Consider the following 21735-nt stretch of genomic DNA (forward strand, 5'->3'; position numbering starts at 1 on the left):
AATACCACCCAATCTCGGGCTGTGATTCCTCAGGGTGCCACAGCGGCAGGTTTGAGCCCAAGGAGCCAGCAGGCAGCCCTGAAGGCGTTTGTAAATAGGTCAATAGTTGGCAGGATGATGTTACCATCGTCAGCCGCGCGCCCACCTCAGGCGCCTCGCCTCAGGAGGCTGCGGCGCATGCGCAGAGCGCCCAACCTCTTCCATGGCGCAGTGCGCATGCGCACGCACCGCGCTCCCGCCCTTACGGCTCTGCGCCTGCGCACAGTGCTAGCGGCGCTTGCGCGAGGGTGGGCCGGCCCCGCCGTAGCGAGCGGCGTTCCTTTCCCGTCGCCGCTTTTTCTCCGCAGGAACTCGAACTCCTTCGCCGCCAAGATGCCGCGGATTATGATTAAAGGCGGTGTGTGGCGGAACACCGAGGTAGGGCTCGGTTCGCTTCAGTTTCTCCCCCCGTCTCCCAACCGCTCCGGTTGGGGCCCCGGCGGTTGTGTGTGGTGGAGTGTGGGGGGGCGACTGGTCGGCAGCAGTGCGCATGCGTGGGCGGATGGATGGCGGTGCGCATGCGCAGGAGGCCTCGGCGGCTCGGGGCCGTGCTCGCTGCCCTCGGGCGCAGCCTGCCGCTAACGCACACCTGGCCCTCCCCGGCACCCTATCGGTGTCACGGAGAGCAGAGCTTAGCGCTGCTCCTCCGCTCCCTGTGAGGAGCTGCCGCCGCCATGAGGCCTCCCCTCAGCTCCTCTGCTCTGGAACAGTCCCAATTGCCTCAGCCACTCCTCACGTATCTTGTCCTCCAGACCCTTCTCCTCAGCAGAAGCTGGGGGAGATGTATGCGTTGTATTGCCCTCAGAGATGTCCCTTTTTCAGGTTGGAGTAGGCCTAATAGTGCATAGGCAGAGTCATTGCTCCCTGGAGGTGGTTGGAGGAGTGGGAATGTGACCTGAAAACCCTTACTGGTGTGTAAATGAGGGCTCAGGGGAGACATTCAAAAGCCAGGCTGGATGTGACTCTGGGCAGCCTGGTCTGCTGGTTGGCAACCCTGCACGTAGCAGGGGGTTGGAACTAGATGAGCATTGTGGTCCTTTTCAACCCAAGCCATTCTATGATTCTATGACTTCGTCACTCTCTACAACTGTTGGAAAGGCTGTGTAGCAAGGTGAGGCCTGGCCTGTTCTTCCAGGTGACAGTGAGAGGATGTGGTCCTAAGAAGCGCCAGGGGAGGTTCAGGTTTGATATTAGGAATTAGTTGTTATCTGAAAGAGTGGTGAGGCATTGGAATGGGCTGCCCAGGAGGCGGTGGGGTCATTCTCCCTGGAGGTTTTCAAGAAACGTGTATAGATATGATATGATTCTATATGACGCTGAAGGATGTGATTAGTAGGTGTGCTGGAGGTGGGTTGACTGTTGGCCTAGAATCACAGAGTCATCATAGATGATCATGGAATCATAGAATGGCCTGGGTTGCAATGGACCACAGTGATCATCTAGTTCCAACCCTCTGCTATGTGCAGGGTCGCCAACCACCAGACCAGGCTGCCCAGAGCCACATCCAGCCTGGCCTTGAATGCCTGCAGGGATGAGGCATCCACGGCCTCCTTGGGCAACCTGTTCCAGTGCATCACCACCCTCTGGGTGAAAAACTTCATGATCTTCGAGATCTTTTCCAACTTTAATCATTTTATGATTCTGTAAAATAATGAAGATGGCTGAGCTCAGCATCTGCAGCCCAGAGTGTTTTATCCATAAAAATCTACGTCATTCAGAAAAAAACAAAACACAACTCCCTTGCTCTCATTTTTGCCGTCACATGCTTTCAGAACTGCTGATGGTAATGAGAAAGAGAGCAATAGCACATTTCAAGGACGTGAAAATTTGTTATTAGATGTTCAGAGCAAAAGGAGGTCTCTGACACTGTCAAATCCAGAATTCTGCACCAGTAACTGCAAACATCAAACATATACATGGTTCCAGAAAGCAATGAGAAGAGTGAGTGGAAGATAAATATATTATGTACTTGATGTGCTTTTAAGCCCTTGAGGTGTATGGCAGCTTGTTAATTGTTTCTAAATTGGCGGTCAGCAGAGGGTGCTTACTCTCTTTTTATGGTCACTTAGAATTGTTAAAAGAAACAGCAGTAGGTCAGATAGATCTTTGTTTCACTCCAGAGATGGAGTGGCATTTTTAGTGGTATTTAGTTAACACTGTGGTGATATGTGCAGCATTAAAAATGCTCAAAATGGAACAGGGTGGTGTCAGGTCCTCAGGAAGACGACTGATTGCAAAGAAGAAAACCCACCACTATTGTAATCCAAGTGGCTTTTGCATTGCCATGTAACACAAGGGAAAATTCAGAAATCAAGGAAGGATTTAGAGATGTTTGGTAATGCTGTTCTTTAAATAGAAATAGTATGAATTGTTTCCTGCAGGAGCTCAAACCAGAGCTCATCATTGCCTGGATTTAAAGCTGATGTGTGCTTCTCTGCTCTTAGAGCTGTTTGTACTAGACAGAGAATTTGTCCCTGATGAACAGCACCTGCACCATGCAGCTGAACAGATTCTGTGCACAACTACAGGTGCTTATTAGGATTTAGAAGAGGAACATTTGTGATGTAGAAGGCTGTACAGACAACTTTGGTGCATTTAAAGTATCACTTTCTGACCCGTGAAGTTATCAGAAATTGTGAACCTGCTTATTTGAGGGAAAAGGAGAGAGGGACTGATGGGTGGATTGAAAGACAGTTGATAAGATACGTAGCTTTTGATCAGATCTCAGTGCACAATTTGTTGCATATGGGCAGCCTGGCTCCTATTATATTCTTTACCCTGTAAGTTTGGGATCTGCTCTTCAGCATGTAACATTTTAAACACTGAGGTGATATATTTCAAGGTAGACAAAATTCCTTTGTTTTTGTGATGTGTATGTAACACAATATGCAACTGAATTAATGTAACACCATATTCAATAGAATTAACCCGTGCCAAAAAAAGGTAATGTTATGGTATTGTTTAAAAGAAGCCACCTAGAGGCATCTGTTTTTATTTTATTATTTACTAAACTGCCAAACACCTCTCGACAGATTGAGGTCTTCTACCTCTTCACCTCTGTTACTCAAGGAAGATGTACAGAGCCTTTAAAAACTGTGCATAAGAGAGCATTGAAACCAGTCATTCTAGAAAACTTGTGAAGTAGGCCACAGTAAACATCCCTTGTCTTTTTCATACCTTGTCTTGTTATTGATTTTAGTGGCCTCTGGAATGCAAATCTTAATGTATCTGGAAAGTAATATGTGTAGAAGGAGCAATGCTATGCTGTTCCCATTAGATGAAACCCATTGTGTTGTCTTCTTGAGCTCAAACTTGCCATTTTGCCATTTGTCATTCCTCATAACAACATACATTATTTCTGTTCTAAGGATGAAATTCTGAAAGCAGCTGTGATGAAATATGGCAAAAACCAGTGGTCTCGTATTGCTTCCTTACTGCATCGGAAATCAGCAAAGCAGTGCAAAGCCAGATGGTAAGTGAGGAACGTCGTGACTGGGCAAATGAGATTCATAATCAGTGGCAATTTAGAAGTAACTGCAGATGAATTTATGTCTGCAGAGAAACAATAGTTTCGAGATTGTTTGATTTCTTTTATGTGAATAATATACATTTCTATTGATTGAAAGTGATAGCACAAGAAAGATGTGGAACTCTTGGAGAGGGTCCAGAGGAGGGCCACTAAGATGATCAGAGGGCTGGAGCACCTCTCCTATGAGGAAAGGTTGAGGGAACTGGGCTTGTTTAGCTTGGAGAAGAGAAGGCTCTGTGGGGAGACCTCATTGTGGCCTTCTAGTACTTGAAGGGAGCGTATACACAGGAGGGGGAACGGCTGTTTATGAGGGTGGATAGTGATAGGACAAGGGGGAATGGTCTTAAACTGAGACAGGGGAGGTTTAGGTAGCGTATTAGGAGGAAGTTTTTCCCCCAGAGGGTGGTGACGCACTGAACAGGTTGCCCAAGGAGGCTGTGGATGCCCCATCCCTGCAGGCATTCAAGGCCAGGCTGGATGTGGCTCTGGGCAGCCTGGGCTGCTGGTTGGCGACCCTGCACATAGCAGCGGGTTGGAACTCAATGAGCACTGTGGTCCTTTTCAACCCAGGCCGTTCTATGATTCCATGATTCTATGAAAGCTCATTGTGATGATTTGAGGAAACACTGCAGTGAATTAATTCAAGACAAATTGATGGATAACTTGGAACTGTCCCTCTTAATGGTTTCTCACTTTTCAACAGGTACGAATGGTTAGATCCAAGCATCAAAAAGACAGAGTGGTCACGAGAAGAAGAAGAGAAGCTGTTGCACCTGGCCAAGCTAATGCCAACCCAGTGGAGAACCATCGCTCCGATTATTGGGAGAACAGCTGCGCAGTGTTTGGAGCACTATGAGTTTCTGCTGTGAGTTACTGCTTTACTAGAGGTGCACAGCAGGAAAATCTGCACAATTTGTTGTACTGATGAAACATTCTCTTCTCCCCTTATGCTGAAGAATGGTGGTTGCTAGTAAACTAAGTCCTTTCATTAGCAAATCCTTAAGAACTGTTTCTTTATTGTTGATGTGCTTAACATGAAGAGAGAAGCACATGGAACTCGGGAGAATGGGCTTGAATAGAGTATTGTCAGGGCTGACACACTTTCTGAGCTTCAGTTTCAGGTTTATGTGGGTGTTATTTGTACTTCTGATAAGTATGAGTGAGTATGTGAGAGAGGAGGAAAACAAACAACAGAAAATGCATGCTGTTGTAATGGCTGAATGTGCAGTCATCGCTTCTGTGTGCTACAGAGGGTTTCTTTGGACCATGAGAAGGGAAGGAAAAGTTTTTCTCCCTTGTGAGCTTTTTTAATTCTCATGATTGAGTTCTCTGCCATCAGCTTTGTCAGTGTTATATTTTATATAATATTTTATTGTTGTATTATATGTTGGGTTTTTTTTCTCATCTAATTTAATATCTGAATTTACCATGTTCATAAATCTTTTCTGCAGTTATGAATTATATGATAAGTGTAATGTATGATACATGGTACAAACTTACTGCTTTGATCCGTCTGTGGGGAGGTTTGAGAAAGGGGTGGTTGTTATGCACCTGCAGGAGTACAAAGCCCACTGTACCATGCATGCAATGTATTTTTAGGGACAAAGCTGCTCAGAGAGACAATGAGGAAGAAACTGCTGATGATCCTCGGAAACTTAAACCTGGAGAAATTGATCCAAATCCAGAAACCAAACCAGCCAGGCCAGATCCTATCGATATGGATGAAGGTAAGATAGGAATTTGTTTACTGTTTTTGACAGCTGTCTGGTTTCTTTGCTTTTCTTTTTTACAGAGATTCTGTTTTGGGTTTTTTTTGTCTTATTTTTAATTCCTCCATAGGAATCAATTTTTTCTCTTCTTTTTGGTTTTATCTTAATGATGTGTCTGGCCAATTGGTTACACTTTTTCAATTTTCTCTTCCTTTGTATGTTTCCAACTTTCTCCTTTCTTTTAGTCATCCTGACTGGCACTTTGTTACTTTCACAAATGCTCTGTTGGGAATCATTATTCATTCTGTATGTTCATCTTTTTCCTTGCATCCTAGTTGCATCCCCACTGAAGCAAAACACAGTACAATTTTTTTCCTGGCACTTTACAGTGTTAGGAACTAAGAATTGCATGTTGGTAAAATTCCATGAACACACCAATGGTGAACAGTCAGAGGTTCAGTAGTATGGCACTCTTGGATCTGAATGTAAACATAACATGTTAACCAATACAGTGCTATTGAATCTAGCTGCAGTTGAAGTTATTTCATTTCAACAGTGCAATCAGTTTGCATCTTTCTAAATATATTTTGATTTTCTTATTAGTTTCTTTTTAGCAATAGGCATTTTTACTTGAAAACTTTGTTTCATCTGCCTGTTTAGAAAATACATTGGAGCACCTTGGAGAAAAGTAAAGTTTAGTGATAAGAAATCCTGTGACAACATTGATTCCTTCAGCTTTTAAAGATCGCCAATCTTAATGTCACTTTTTCTCATTACTGGTGTGTTTAAGAGCAAAAATAATAGCTATATTAACTGTGCTATTGCAGATGAACTTGAAATGCTGTCTGAAGCTAGAGCTCGTCTGGCTAATACACAGGGCAAAAAGGCAAAAAGAAAAGCAAGAGAGAAGCAGCTGGAAGAAGCTAGGTAAGAATATGCTTAGTTTTAGATACTGGGACTTCTTTCATGGACTCTGGAGCATATGGAATGTATAAATTCAGGCACAGGCTTAAGTCTTTGCAGAATTGGACATTTTGATAATTACCTATGACAAGTTAATTCCTGTTGTATAAATATATGCTGCCCACTCAGCAGCAATTGATTAAATAGTCCCAGATCTTAGGATACAGGAGCCACCTATAGATGGGCACTACAAATCACACAGCATTTCTGTCTGTTTAGACGGCTTGCTGCCCTCCAGAAAAGACGAGAACTTCGAGCTGCTGGGATTGAGATACAGAAAAAAAGGAAAAAGAAGAGGGGTGTGGATTACAATGCAGAAATCCCATTTGAAAAGAAGCCCGCACCTGGTTTTTATGATACATCAGAGGAAAACTACCAGATTTTGGATGCAGATTTCAGAAAGCTGCGTCAGCAGGACCTGGATGGAGAATTAAGATCGTAAGTATGTGTTATGCTTTGGGAGGGAACAGTGTGTTGGAAAACAAAGAGTTAAACAAAACCCACGTGTGTATACATTTGTGTGTTTATTTTCCTATATATGTGTATATATACATATATACATATTTTTGTATATACTTATATATACATATTTTTTATATTTAAAAGTAATTCATACGTACCATAATATCTATTACATATAAGCATACATTTATCAGGTAAAAACAAAATATAAAAAAATAAATGTATAAGCAAGTACTTGAACAGCATTTATCTGCTTTCATATATAAATAAAAGCATATGAATACAGATGTAATCGACAGGTGTGTATATATAAACATATAAATAGAAGTCATATAATAATATAAATAATAAATATTAATTGAATGTAAACATTAATAATAATGATAATTAAATTTGTTAGTTTCAGGAAGTGTCTGAAATACTGTGTGGGTAGGTGTTATATTTTCCATGGGACAGACATAGCGCGGGTTGCTTCTGCCTTTCTAAAGTATCTGGTTGACCTTTTTGCCGTGAAAATCAAAATTCTTACATGCATCCGTGCTGTTTAGATGGAAATCCTTGAGTTTGTTAAAGTGCTTTTTATTTTGGCTCATAATGTTTGGAGTCCTTTCTCAAAGTCCAAACATTATTAGTACTACTTACAGGAGTAAGTTCTGTTTATTGCAATACTACTTTTGATGCAATCCGAGTGTTTTGATGTAATAATCTTAAGTAGAATTTCCTTGAAAGCTTCATTTCTTCCCCTGCCTTCCCAACACAAACCCCAAAACATGCAAATGAGTGATTAAATGCACATCTTCAGCAGAAGCCATATGACACATATGTAATTATTTGATGACATTCCCTGTTACTTTTACCAAGAGCTTTGTACTGAGGGAGTAGGCTCAGTACTATATACAGTTTGGCTTCTTAGCTTGTGATGTAATTAATCCTTTCTGTATGGTTCTTTAGTTCAGTGGGTCTGTTAGAAGGTTCAAACTGCCATGGATTACTGAATTACACTTTCACAGGCCGAGTCTGTTGCTGCTTGAAAAAAATACCATATTCATTAAGCATTAAAGGAAACATAGTTCCCATGTCCCACAGGAAATGTTCTTCCTTCAGCAGCTGCTGGAGGAGCAGGGACTGTTCTCATCCACTTTCTAGCTATCTCAGTTCTTGCACTGACATTTTGTCTTGCTTTGGTGACCCCGTTGATGATGGCTGAAACAGCCAACCCCCTGCTGCCTAATTTTGTAATGTAGAACCATAATGCTGCTTTCTTGTAGGTTCTGCTGCAGGATCTGTAGATTATATTCTTTATTATAGCTTTATTATAAGCTATATATTATAGCTTAACTTCTACATAAATCATTTAATTCCTCCCGACTCATGCTTCATTTCAGCATATTTTGTTAGGGCAGAGCTTTGTTATTATTGGTTTTGTTTTGTAACTGCTCTAAAACAATCCTTTTGTCTGTAATAACAGTGAAAGGGAGGGAAGAGAGCGCAAAAAGGACAAACAACACATGAAACGAAAGAAAGAATCAGACTTGCCTTCAGCTATTCTGCAGACCAGCGGAGTGTCAGAGTTTACAAAAAAAAGAAGTAAACTAGTGCTTCCAGCACCTCAGGTAAACAGTGCATTGAATCAGAATGGCTTGGGTTGGAAGGGACCTCAAGGATCATGAATCTCCAACCCCCCCACCGCATGCAGGGCCACCAACTTGCACATTTAATACCAGCCCAGGCTGCCCAGGGCCCCATCCAACCTGGCCTTGAACACCTCCAGGGATGGACGGGGCATCCAGAGCGTCTCTGGGCAGCTGTTCTAGCACCTCACCACTCTCATAGTAAAGAACTTCCCCCTGACATCCAACCTCAGTCTTCCCTCCTTCAACTTAAAACTATTTCCCCTTGTCCTGCTGTTATCTACCCTTGTAAAGAGTTGATTCCCTTCCTGTTTATAGGCTCCCTTTAGGTCCTGGAAGGCTGCAATGAGGTAACCCCGCTGCCTTCTCTTCTCCAGGCTGAACAAGCCCAGCTCCCTCAGCCTGTCTTCATAGCAGAGGTGCTCCAGCCCTCTGATGATCTTTGTGGTCCTCCTCTGGACCCTCTTCAGCAGTCTTTCTTGTATTGGGGGCCCCAGACCTGGACACAGTACATTTCTCAATAAACCACTTAAAGGGCCAAAGCCAATCAACAATTTCTGTTCTGTCAAGTCAGTCTTATAGTCATATTTATCTTATTATGCCTTGAGATTTTCTCTTTACTGGAAGGCATAAGAAGACCAGAAGCAATTGGTTTACCTAAGGACATTGTTCTTGGACTGATTTTTAAAGTAGAGTTGGTGGGAAATGTCTGAAGGAGACACATTTCATTGTTGTGTGTTTGAGCCTTCTGCATCAGGGGGATGGGATGTACCTTGTGACAGTGGTATTTTATAGACATGAGTTTTTTTAACTGGTTTCAACATTCATGTGGCACTAACACAGTGCATATCTGGGAAGGGAGTAATGGTGTGAGGGTGCTGTTAAAACAAATGGGGAGTACCTCCTGACGTGCAATACGGATTTTGTTTTTCTAAAGATAATGCTTTGTTTCGTTGTTTTCCTTTCAAAGATATCTGATATAGAACTAGAAGAAGTTGTTAAAGTAGGCCAGGCCAGTGAGATTGCACGCCAGACTGCTGAGGAATCTGGAATTACAAACTCAGCCTCCAGCACTCTTCTGTCTGAATATAGTGTGACCAACAACAGCATAGCCCTGAGGACTCCCAAAACTCCGGCAGCTCAAGACAGGATCCTGCAGGTACAGTTTAAATGCATGGATTACACTTTTGCACTGGTCAACTGATTAAAAGGGAAAGTAGCATCAAAGCATTCCGTAGATGTTGTGTGTTACTGGGGTTTGAGCTGGTACACACTCTGCAGAATGCAATGAAGGGCATGGATGCAGATCTTCTCCTGTCTGATCAGCTGTTACGATGCCAGGCATTAATCATAGAATGGCCTGGGTTGAAAAGGACCACAATGCTCATCCAATTCCAACCCCCTGCTATGGGCAGGGTCACCAACCAGCAGACCAGGCTGCCCAGAGCCACATCCAGCCTGGCCTTGAATGCCTGCAGGGATGGGGCATCCACAGCCTCCTTGGGCAACCCGTTCAGTGCGTCACCACCCTCTGGGGGAAAAACTTCCTCCTCATATCCAACCTAAACCTCCCCTGTCTCAGTTTAAAACCATTCCCCCTTGTCCTATCACTATCCACCCTCGTAAACAGTCATTAACCATTAACCATTTTCCTGGTGTTGTGTGTAATTTCTCTTTGTGTAAGCAAGTATCAAAAATAGGCATGTTGTTTCACATCCTTTAAAGAATGTCCTTTACATTTTTTACAACTTAGTTTTGCTATTCACCTTTTCTTTTTTTCTTGAGTTAACCAGAATTAACTGAAACAATTCAAGAATATTTTCCTAGCACTTTATTTGCCTGAAAACACTTAAAATAGGGTTTGTCAGAGACATGGTTTTGCAACCTTCAGATTACATTTGTGTTGCACTGATTGTCTGAATGTCTGAGGATCACCAGGTAATTTTTTGTTGCATGTGGGAAAATGGATAAATAGTTGCAGTTAGTTTGAAAAAGTAGAAACACATGCTGATAACGGATAGTGCTTAAACAGTTACTGTTTCATGATAGGAGAAAAGGAAGAGTTCTCATCTATACAGAACGTGATCTTCTAAGTCTCTCTGCAATGCTTTTAGGAATGACCACGTTCACCTTCAGATGAACAGCTCTGACATGACTTATATTGCAGTATCACACAACTACAGAACTCAATAGATGGATTAGTAGTATTCTGTGAACTATTTTCTACTCTATGCAGTAGTTTCATTACCTCAGCTTATTTTTGGTGTGCCTTAATTCTCTATGGTGACAGGCAAAGTTAGAAGTGGAGGAGAAAAGTATCTCATCTTTGAAGTGCAGTTTAGATGACCTTAGGCCTTCATTGATGTGAATTTTCATGGTATCAGTGTGATATTTCTTGTGGAATCTTTAGGATCTTTAAGATAACTGATGAATCTTTTTAATTTATGAAGTCTAGCAAACCACAATGGAAATGCAGATTAAAATCCCTTTCAGCAGAACAGTATAGTTTGTTGATATCCAGATTTGATATTCAAATAACTCTTCAGTTATTGCTAGTGAATCTGTTAAACATACATAGTAGAGTGTGGTTCTGAAAGTCTTAATAACATACTATGTGTTGTGTGGTTTACAGGAAGCACAGAATCTTATGGCTCTCACAAATGTGGATACGCCGTTGAAAGGAGGTCTTAACACCCCCCTGCATGAAAGTGACTTCTCAGGGGTGACCCCACAGAGGCAGGTTGTTCAGACTCCAAATACTGTGCTTTCCACACCATTCAGGTAAAGCAAACTCTTCTTCAAGTGGGTGCTTGGCTGAGCACGTATCTGATGGGGTGGGGAAGTGGCTGTCTGTGTGAAGTAACAAATCAGCACTTCAAAACAAATTTCAACTCTTTCATTTCAAGCATTTATTCAACAACTTTTTCATTTTCTGTTTTTTGCAAACTCAGCCATGTTATCTTCATTGGTATTTCTACTGTGTGCAACTCATAGAATTACAGAATCGTAGAATGGCCTGGGTTGAAAAGAGCCACAATGATCACCTAGTTTCAACCCCACTGCTATGTGCAGGGTCGCCAACCACCAGACCAGACTGCCCAGAGCCACATCCAGCCTGGCTTTGAATGCTTCCGGTGATGGGGAAGCTATCCACAACCTCCTTGGGCAGCCTGTTCCAGTGCGCCACCACCCTCTGAGTGAAAAACTTCCTCTTAATATCCAACCTAAACCTCCCCTGTCTTAGTTTAAAACCATTCCCTCTTGTCCTGTCGCTATCCACCCCCCTAAACAATTGTACCCCTTCTTATTTGTACGCTCCCTTCAAATATTGGAAGGCCACAATGAGGTCTCCCCAGAGCCTTCTCTTCTCCAAGCTGAACAAGCCCAGTTCCCTCAACCTTTCTTCATAGGAGAGGTGCTCCAAACTCAGTTGGGTTTGGTCCAGGATGAGGTCTTCTGTAAGTCTACAGCAATATAAATTGTACTGGAGAAATACCAGAGTATAAGTATTAAGGTGGCATGTCATTCCATATGTGGATTCTAGCTTTTCCAAAGTATTAGTTCTGAGCTGAAGGTGTGGGAGGTCCCTTAGCCAAATCCATTTGGAATTTTTGAAAAGCTGGGGTAAATATTTTATAAGCCATATAAATCCAAAATTAAATATTCCTTACATTGCCAATCTAAATAGCGTGGGCTTGTTGGTTTAACTCTGAGTGTGGGTCCTGAATAAATATATATCCCACAAGAGCCAAATACCATAGAGCTAAAAAATAATATGCTTGGTGCGTTTTGTCTGTCAAATTTTTCAACCTAAGTTCTATTTTGACTTGTATCGTGCCAGTAGAAGTAGAGAATGGAGTAAAAGGGACCTTTATGGCAGCTTTTCAAAAGCAGTTTTATTTTGTTAAAAGCTGTATGCAAAAGCCCTGTTCTTTTAATGAATCTACACGAATGATCCATTGGAGTCAGTGAGATGTAGAATGAATAGAAATGTCCTGGGGTGATCTGGATGCTCATTTGGATCATTGTATATTAAAAATATTTGTATTTTCTGATGTATGGGGTTTTATTTATTTATTTATTTTCTTCTGAGGTTCAGGTTTGTCCATGTTAATATGGCTGCTCTGTGTCAGCTTGGCTTGTTGGTAAAAGTTCAATGTCAGTGTAAAAGTCCAGTACCTTGAGAGGTTGTGCCCTCCATTAGATTTTATTTAGTCAGGTCCTAGTTGTAAGAATTACCTTATAACATTGAATCTTATAATGTGGATGGAACTGAGACAACTAGAAAAGAATCCACTTACCTAGAAATTGTTTCTTCTGGAAAGTTAGCATAAAGCTTTTTCTGCTAGCATGATCAAGTAAGTATAGATATATATATAATATGAAACATTCATTTCATAGAATCTTAGAATCACAAGGTTGGAAAGGACCTACAAGATCATCTAATCCAGCCATCCTTCTATCACCATTTGAAAACATGAAGATGATTTTTTCTGCTTCTTTAACAGTGCCTTATCACATTTATTTTTGTTTTTGAACTGTTATCATCACCACGTGAAGCCTCATCCTAAATAGGCAAGAGAAAACTTATGACTATCCAAGGCCATGCCTGTATATCCTGTAATTTTTCATGTAGGAGGTTATTGGAATAATCTAGAGGAGAAGCAAATAAAGCCCATGGAATTTAAGACATAATTCATCTTTCCTAACCTTGTGTGCTTAAAAGTAATTAATGTGATACAGTTATCCTTGAATTAGCAGTGAAAGGGAAGCAGCACCTTCAGAGAGAACCGTTATGTTGTAAGATGGAACAGCTGTTACACTATAGAAGTTCAGAGTTAATGACTTGCCCCAGGTGGCAGGGAAATGAGAGAGAGCATTTGAATCCTGATTACAACATGATAGCAACAGGAGTAATCTCTTCTCAGTGGCAGCAGTAGAGGTTGATGTAGTTCCTGAAACTTCTCTTAATGGAATGATGTGTTTGGATTTCAGCTTAACAGGTCTTCAGTTACACCTTGATAAGTTTAAACAGATTATTTTATTCTTCTCATTGCATCTTAAGTTTTCACTGCATCGTGGACATACTCACAGAGAACTAGATTGATTTGATCAGTTGTGTCATGTAACTTTTTGTGGTGCTCAGACATTGGAAAGTCGAGTTCTTTGGGGAAAACATAACAAAATTGTATTTACCCTTCCTCCAGAACACCTTCTCAAGGACAAGAAGGATTAACTCCTCGTGGAGGGTTGACTCCTAAACCTGTGGCTGGTACAACTCCTGGTAGAACTCCACTGCGTGATAAATTGAACATCAACCCAGAAGAGGGAATGGCAGATTACAGTGATCCATCTTATGCAAAACAGATGGTAAGAAATGAAGTTAAATGCTTTGTTAATTATCAGGGTTTTTCATTTGTTTTCTTCTAAACAGAACTTTATTTTATATAAACTGTTAGTTACTTCCACTGCTTGTCTGTGGTCATCACCTGGTAAACTCAAATCTTTGCATTGTCATAACATCAATAATTTATTTAAAAAAACAGATTTTTTTCTGATTAAAACAGCTTTGATTGCACCTAGTGGAAGCACTCCAGAATTATTCATCAAAGAAGACGTGTTAAGTTTCAGTACTAGAATCTCTGAAGCTGAGCAGGAAATATATCTTAAAGAAACATTCCGTTTTCTTGCAGTTATGCTCAGCCCTCAAATCCTTCATCATCCTCACTTACCAGTTCACCTACAGGACCTTTTAATCTGTCCCATTAAGAGTTTTTGCCATTAAGTAGCACTTGGTTTGGAGATGTCCAGTGATCTGAATGCCATCCAGACTGTTGCCTTGGGCAATAGATGTTTCCATTCCTGCAGATTTTGCCAGGAGTACCCTGCCAATTAGTCTTAGTATAAAAAGAGCTTCTAATTAATAGGTAGTACCTTGGGAACTTCTTTTATGTGGCTTATTGTTCAGCCTTAACTGTGACTTTGGATATCTCCCACAAGAACTATTGATGTTTTGATTTTTGGGCTCGTTCGGAACATCCACTTCAAATTTTGTGAGATGAACATACCAAAAACAACTTCTTGACATCAGAATTTCTTGCTAGCTTGAAGGACAAGGCTTATTTGATACCTTTTATGTGTTTTGGTTCTGTCTTAGCCTGTTTGAAGTAAAGCCTTTTGCTGTTAGAAGGCATACTGGGACTTCGGGTTCTTGATGAACTTCCAGATCTGGTGGTGTTTGTTCCATTTTCTTTCAGTACAACAATCCACAAAGCTGGGATCAACAGCAATGAAAAAAAAATAAAGTTAGGCTTACAGATATGTGAGTTGGAATGCATTTTCACATATTTCAGTTTCTTAAAAGGCATTTTTGTGAATCTCCATGCTTGTTCTGACACTTCTGAAAGGTGAAGATGCTATGCTGTTGTTTTACTTGAGTATATTTCAGCTTGTTTGGAGATACCAATAGCTGTCTTAAAGCTCTATGTTGTTTTTTACTATCAGAGAGCTTTTATGTGGATATATTCTGGGTAGTGGTTTGTAGGCTAGCCTTGTTTGGTGACGTGCCTCTTTTGTCAGACCTCAAAAATTCAGGTATTATTGGCTTTGCATAGTACTTGGGCGTTGTTAATGTCCTTTGATGCAGATTAATGGAATTCTGTCATACTCTTCATCAATGCCTGAATTAAGAAACGCATCTTAACACTATTCCAACAGGAGAGAGAGTCTCGTGAACACCTGCGGCTGGGGCTTATGGCCCTTCCTGCTCCAAAGAATGACTTTGAGATCGTTCTACCTGAAAATGCAGAAAAAGAGCTTGAGGAACCTGAAGTAGATGAAGCCTTTGTAGAAGATACTGCTGATATAGAAGCCCGCAAGCAGGTAGGTATATATGATGCAGAGTATCTTCTCTTTAAAATACAATGTGGTCCTTTTATGTTTCTCATGGTTTCATTCATGCTTAGTTGAAGTCATACAGCTTCTGTAGAATAAGAGAGTAAAACATGCCTGCTCTCCACCCTGCCATCAGAGTGAACACACACATGCAGGCATAGTCAGTTTTCACTTTGAATCATTTTCCTAACTGGTTAATGCTATGTAGTGCTCCTTTTCTTCTATGATAGTCTTTTTTTGTTCCCTCAAGATAAAACATGTAATTAAAAACATTATTCAGCAGAGATGCATGCTTAAAATTAATCACGTGATTATAGTGCTTTTTTCAGTGTCAGGTTATACTATAGGTTAAAAGTTATTCTTTGGAAGTCCTAAGAGGAGCATTCAAATTCAGGCAGGCTGGTAGAACATACAGAGATTACTGTGCAATTTGTAGGAGATTACTACAGGATTATCGAGACGGAGAAATTGTGAATAGATGCTTCTTGTTGTTTCACAGTTGTTGAAGCCTATGGAAAATAATAGCTTTACAGCTCTGTTCTGCTAATTAGATAGCTGTAGTAGCCAGTATTTTCATTTTATAGGTAGCCTTTATATGTAGAAAGTGGAACGTAGGGAAAAATACCATGTATGTCATTGAGGGGGACAGAGGGTGTGGGCTGCAGATTTAAAAATCTCTCTCTTACTGACAGATTTCAAGCTTAAAGAGGGTAGCTTTAGATTGGATATAAGGAAGAAGTCTTTTGCAGTGCAGGTGGTGAGGCACTGGTACAGGTTGCCCAGTGATGTGGTTGATGCCCCATCCCTGGAGACTTCCAAGGCAAGGCTGGATCAGGCCCTGGGCAGCACCAAGCTATGGTGTCCCTGTACATTGCAGGGAAGTTGGACTAGGTGACCTTTAGAAGTCCCTTCCAGCTCTTAAGGATTCTATGATTCTGTGGTTTCTTTTCTGGAGAGTTACAGTAGAATTAAAACTTAATGTTGAGAAATGGGTAAAGAACTAAGTCTTTTTTGGGGTGAAGGAAAATGTGATGGCTTAAAAAGGCATGTTGGGATTGATATCCTCTTAGTCAGCTAACTCATTAGCATTAGTGGATATTAATTATGATGTAATCACATAAAGTGTGAGCTCTTACTTGGCTCTGGGTTTGTAATGTGAGGTCTTTGTTCTTTAAGGTATTTCTATCACATACATTTGTAAGAAGCATCTGATTTTATTGCAGTAGCTGAAGTAACCTTTAGCATGTCTATGTAGGCTCTCCGAGATGCAGAGCGAGCCAAGGAACTGAAGAGAATGCACAAAGCTGTTCAGAAAAATCTACCAAGACCCTCAGAAGTAAGTGAAAATAATGTTCATTTTTAAGGAAAAAAAAAAAAAAAGTTTTAGTTGTTACAGGAGGAAATACAGTTTAAGTACATTAAGTATTGAAAGAGTAAAATCCTTACTGTAGTATGCTGAATTCAGCTTTTCACAGTGAAAATATTAAGAGGTTTTTCACATGCACAGCTGAAAATATGACTGGATTCTGGTTGCTCTACCTGTGTCACACAGCAAGGGTTTTTGGCACCACTTCTATGTGATTTAATTGATGGAAAAAAAAAAAAAAAAATCTTGTTCAGATAGGATGTAACATAATGTTTGTGAACCTGTTTTTTGTATTCTCATGCAGGTTAATGAAACAGTATTGAGACCCGTGAATGTAGAGCCACCTCTAACAGATTTGCAGAGAAGTGAAGAGCTAATAAAGAAAGAGATGATTACAATGCTTCATTTTGATCTTTTACACCACCCGTTTGGAGAACAGCCTACTGGTAAGAAGGGGAAAGGCCCAGGATTTGGAACCAACAATGCGGAACATATGGCTTACTTGGAACAAAACCCTTATGAGAAGTTCTCCAAAGAGGATCTCAAGAAGGTGAGAATTGCACAGCCTAATTACCATTGACCTGTGGTAATTTTATGTCACAACCCTGTAATCTTACAGTAAAAGGTGGAGTCAAGCCTGTGCTGAGTTGGGTGATCTCTTAGTACAGAGTAAATATGACAGTGGTAGCCTGCTTACCACATAGAGCAGTAGGGTTACCCAATTACGCTTCTCAAGCTTGATCCAAACAATGCTGTGATGGAGCAGAGCCTGCTGAGCTGTGGCAACTGATCTTAAAGCATACCTGCTTAAAGTGCTGAATAAGCAGAGCAGGTTGTCTCTGTGTGAAACAAGGGGGCTGTCTGGGTGTTCTGTTGTCTTCTGCATTGTAATTCCAAGCTAAACAGTCCTGAGCCAGGGGTTGCAGTTTGGCTCTTTTATGGAAGCAGCTACAGATGTTGCATTTACTGCCAAGTGACAAACAGTTTAGGCACGCAGTGCTATGGTTAGCTCTTTCAAAGAACTTCACCTGTGAACTTGTGCCAGTAACCTTTTACCAAATGCTTAGAGGGATGATGATAAAAATAAAGGTAAAATCACGTGCCACCAAGTCATCTGTTTTATGCTGATTCCTGCTGTCTGCAACTTGCATGCATCCTGACAATAGCTGTTGTATCTCAGCACCTAAATCTCATTACTTTAAAGTGAGTTTGTGGATAAATAAGCACATTTTAAAGCCATCTCCTTGACTGTATCTGACCAATGAATCAAGAGCCTAAAACGAGAAACACTGAACAGTATGTACTTCCAAATTGCTGTTAAGTGAAAACTTATACTTGAAAATTTCTTAGCAGGAGAAATTAAAGATGGAAAATGCAGCTAGATCAAGAATCTCACTGTCCTGCCAATGTCAGATTGTTCCATTAGGAACGCTTTCTGAGTGCTTTCTCTGGTTTGTTTTAAGTGCAAGAGGAATTCAGTTTTCTGTCACTTCTCTTAAAGACTGTTGTGTAGTCAAGGAATTTTTGTCTGGAAACTTCAGAATCCCTGGAATTTTTTTCTCCTACCTGATGGGCAGAAGTCTTATGCACCCCTGTTCCTACTTGCTGCATAATATTTAGTGTAGCACCCCCTCCTTGTCTAAAATCAAATTGAAACCAAGTAGTTTTTCTATCTCTGAGTTCTTATCTGGTGATTGATTGTTTAGATTTTTCTTCAGTTGTTTAAAGAATATGTTTCTACTAAAATCCCTTCGTAAAATGCTCCTTCCTTTTCCTGATGTGTAGTGTTCTTTTGGGAAGGAATCCCAGTATCCCTGGGATCAACTACACTTTTGATACTGGTATTACGTACTTCGTGGGCAATTAGCAGTTATAAAATATAGGTCTGTTTCCTATGAGATCTGCTGGTGGTACAGGCATTAATGATGCTGTGATAAATCCTGATGAAAGGCTGGAGATACTGTCAATGATGCCCCGTCCCTGGAGGTGTTCAAGGCCAGGTTGAATGGGCCCTGGGCAGCCTGGTCTGGTATTAAATGTGGAGGTTGGTGGCTCTGCATGGCACAGGGAGGTTGGAGCTTCATGATCCTTGAGGTCCCTTCCAACCCAAGCCATTCTGTGATTCTATGAAATCTAGATCAGTAGAGATGTTTAAGTTTTAGTTAGAAATAAAACCAAGAGGAGTTGGGTGCATACCTAGTTTTAGGGGCTAGATTCTTTGTCAAAAGTAGGAGTTATGAGAGCAACAGGAATCTTTTTCAGTTGGTGGTTTCATACTTAGTAAACTGACCTGGTGTCAGAAGAAAGCTCATATCTCAGTAGTAGTTCTCAGCAAACAGAATGCTGCTTGTTAGTCTTCCCTTTGTTGATGCTTGGACAGCTCATCCGTTAATGCTTAGTGTTGATTTTCTGCACTGTATGGAGAGGGACGAGCAAAAGGAAATGAAAAGTGATTTTTGTGTCACAGAACAGCTGCTTTTGTCTTGTGAAGTTCTCCCTCCCCTCAGGATCCCTGCTTTTATCTACGTTCTTCTGCAGCAAGATGAAATATCTAGTTGTGCCACAGCTTTCATTAGCTACAGCAGAACGATGTCAGATTTGGCCGTGTTATGAGGGATAGTTGAGCTGTGAGCAGCCTTCTAGCCTGGGTTTCATTTGTAATACACAGCACCTGTGTTAGATTTCAGTTATCTTAACCTGATGGCGAGCTTTTGGTATGAAAAGAGAAACTGCCCCTGTGGGTTGCACACTGAAGGACTGAAAAGAACAAGGAATTTTCTTGCATCCTGTGTGTTGTAATTACAGTTTATTTCTCATCATTTCCAACAGGCACAGGATCTACTGGCACAAGAGATGGAAGTGGTGAAGCAAGGAATGGGGCATGGAGAGCTCTCAAGTGAAGCTTATAACCAGGTGTGGGAAGAATGTTACAGCCAAGTGTTATATCTGCCTGGACAGAGCCGCTACACAAGAGCTAACCTGGCCAGCAAAAAAGACAGGATAGAGTCACTTGAAAAGAGGCTTGAGGTCAGTGTCACTTTTTTCTGCTTGCACTTTTCTGCACCTGCTTTTCTATTTTAATTCTCACTGTGTGTTATTTATTTGCATATCATTTAGATCTGTCAATGGCACTCCTTTAAAAAAGTTGATAGGGAATTCCCTTCGTGACTGCAGAGATGGTCTTCATGTTTGCATTGCCGCCTGTCCTTTTCTTTAAAAGTATTTCTACAGTATTCTCTGGCACAATATTCTCTGAACATGAGAAGAAATGCCTTTCCTTTGAGGGTGACAGAGCACTGGAATAGGCTGTGGAGTCTGGTGACAGTCAAAACCTTGCCTGGATGCTTCCTTGTGCAACCTGCTGTGGGGAACTGCTTTAGAGAGAGGTTGGACTTGGTGATCTCCGGAGGTCCCTTTCAGCCCCTGTGATTTTGTGATGTCACCCACTTCATTCTCAACTGGAGAGCAAGTCAGGCTCTGCTCTCCTTTAGTTCAGGGTGGCATCTTTGCAGTTTACTGAATCTCTGCAGTTAGCAGATCAGATGCCAAGTCTCTGGTTTTGTGCTTTGTCTCTAGTAGCGGGCAGTATGAGCTATGTCAGGGAAAGATGCTTTACAACACTCTGTCCCAAAACCTCTCTCAGGTTCTCATTTTCAACTCAAGATTTGTTTTCTGATTGACGGAAATTTATGACATATCTTTGTCAAATATTTTACCATTGCCTGTTACATAGGTGAAGGTTCACCCAGTTTCCAGTGGTGCCCCAAAAAGAGAATAGTGGTTGTGATTCTATTTCCCTTTATCGGCTTCTTTATATGTGTGTTTTAAACTTAAATTTTGAGTTTGGTGTTGTGCATTTGCTTAATAAATCTTTTATGCAAGTACAAAATGACAGGTCAGACAGCAGCATCTCACCAGTATGTCTGCACGTAGTTTTAGTATTATGGGAGTGTACTGGTACCAGGGGACCAAGAGGTGAAATGATACCACTCTTCTGCTTTCTGAGTTGTACAGTGCAGCATTCTCCAGTGACAACTTGCTTGCACTTACTTATTCAAAATGCAGCAGTCATGGGCATTAAGATTTGATGAAACGTCCTACAGTTGAGCCAAATTCTACCCTTCCTGGATTGCTGGTCTTTGTTTTGAATTACTCCATAGACTGCTTCTTGTGATCATTTGCCAATCTGACTTTCTTATCTTCATTCCAGCTCTGCTCAGATCCTCTGTTGTGAGCTCTTCCAGCCTCTGTCATATGTTGCTCATAGGTAAAATGCAGTGTAAGCGCAGTTAGCTGCTTCACAGAGCTTGTTTAGAAAGTCAGCTGCAAGGAATACTCAGTCACACTCTTGCTCTACTATCCAATATCAGAATTCTGATCTGTATGAGAAAAAGATAAGTTTTACAGACAACTTACACTTGGAGCAGTTTGCTGATTTGGTGTGTGCCCTGGCTTTGTGCAGTCCTGTGCTAACAGTGCATTTTCTGATACTGCACGGTTTCTTGTTTCAGCAGCAATTATCAGACTCCCTCACTCTGATGCTTAGTCAGTTAGGGGCATGTGGGGAAGAAATCATCTGAGGCATGTTGCGCTCATTAGAAAAGAGTGGTTTGATCCTTTTGACAGTGAATTCCTTTGCCCTCCCCAAACTATATGAAATGCCCAAGGAGGCTGTGGATGCCCTATCTATGTAGGCATTCAAGGCCAAGCTGGATGTGTCTCTGGGCAGCCTGGTCTGATGGTTGGCGACCCTGCATATATAGCAGGGGAGTTGAAACTAGATGGTCATTGTGGCCCTTTTCAACACAGACCATTCTATGATTCTATGAAATGCAAAAGTAGATTTCATGGTAAAACTCAACTCTTTGAAAGGATAGATAAAACCATTTCCCCTTGTCCTGCTGTTAAGTTGAAGGAGTGAAGATTTAGGTTGGAATCAGGGGAAAGTTCTTTACTGTGAGAGTGGTGAGGTGCTGGAACAGCTGCCCAGAGAGGCTGTGGTTGCCCCGTCCATCCCTGGAGGTGTTGAAAGCCAGGTTGGATGGGGCCCTGGGCAGCCTGGGCTGGTATGAAATGTGCAGGTTGGTGGCCCTGCCTGTGACGGGGAGTTGGAGATTCATGATCCTTGAGGTCCTTTCCAAC

The 21735-nt window shown here is 41.4% G+C and overlaps 1 protein-coding gene across 3 annotated transcripts in view; it reads left to right on the forward strand.

The window, feature by feature from the left end:
- The first annotated feature begins 261 nt into the window (after positions 1 to 261).
- The window catches only part of CDC5L (cell division cycle 5 like), a 31754-nt gene continuing 10280 nt past the window's right edge, over positions 262 to 21735 (forward strand). Inside the window, exons 1-14 of one of the 3 annotated variants that reach the window (XM_420058.8) lie at positions 262 to 417; positions 3408 to 3511; positions 4272 to 4433; positions 5168 to 5295; positions 6105 to 6204; positions 6460 to 6678; positions 8171 to 8315; positions 9304 to 9492; positions 10966 to 11114; positions 13541 to 13703; positions 15051 to 15215; positions 16483 to 16563; positions 16898 to 17143; positions 19423 to 19620. In XM_420058.8, coding sequence (XP_420058.7) covers positions 373 to 417; positions 3408 to 3511; positions 4272 to 4433; positions 5168 to 5295; positions 6105 to 6204; positions 6460 to 6678; positions 8171 to 8315; positions 9304 to 9492; positions 10966 to 11114; positions 13541 to 13703; positions 15051 to 15215; positions 16483 to 16563; positions 16898 to 17143; positions 19423 to 19620 — 2094 coding nt within the window. In that variant the 5' untranslated portion in view covers positions 262 to 372. Of the gene's footprint in view, positions 418 to 596; positions 1222 to 3407; positions 3512 to 4271; positions 4434 to 5167; positions 5296 to 6104; positions 6205 to 6459; positions 6679 to 8170; positions 8316 to 9303; positions 9493 to 10965; positions 11115 to 13540; positions 13704 to 15050; positions 15216 to 16482; positions 16564 to 16897; positions 17144 to 19422; positions 19621 to 21735 lie in introns of those variants that run through there. The other 2 variants (XM_040698613.2, XM_046939031.1) reach the window with 2 other exon arrangements.

Source organism: Gallus gallus, chromosome 3, assembly GCF_016699485.2.
Source record: "Gallus gallus isolate bGalGal1 chromosome 3, bGalGal1.mat.broiler.GRCg7b, whole genome shotgun sequence".
In the NCBI taxonomy this organism is placed as follows: domain Eukaryota; kingdom Metazoa; phylum Chordata; class Aves; order Galliformes; family Phasianidae; genus Gallus; species Gallus gallus.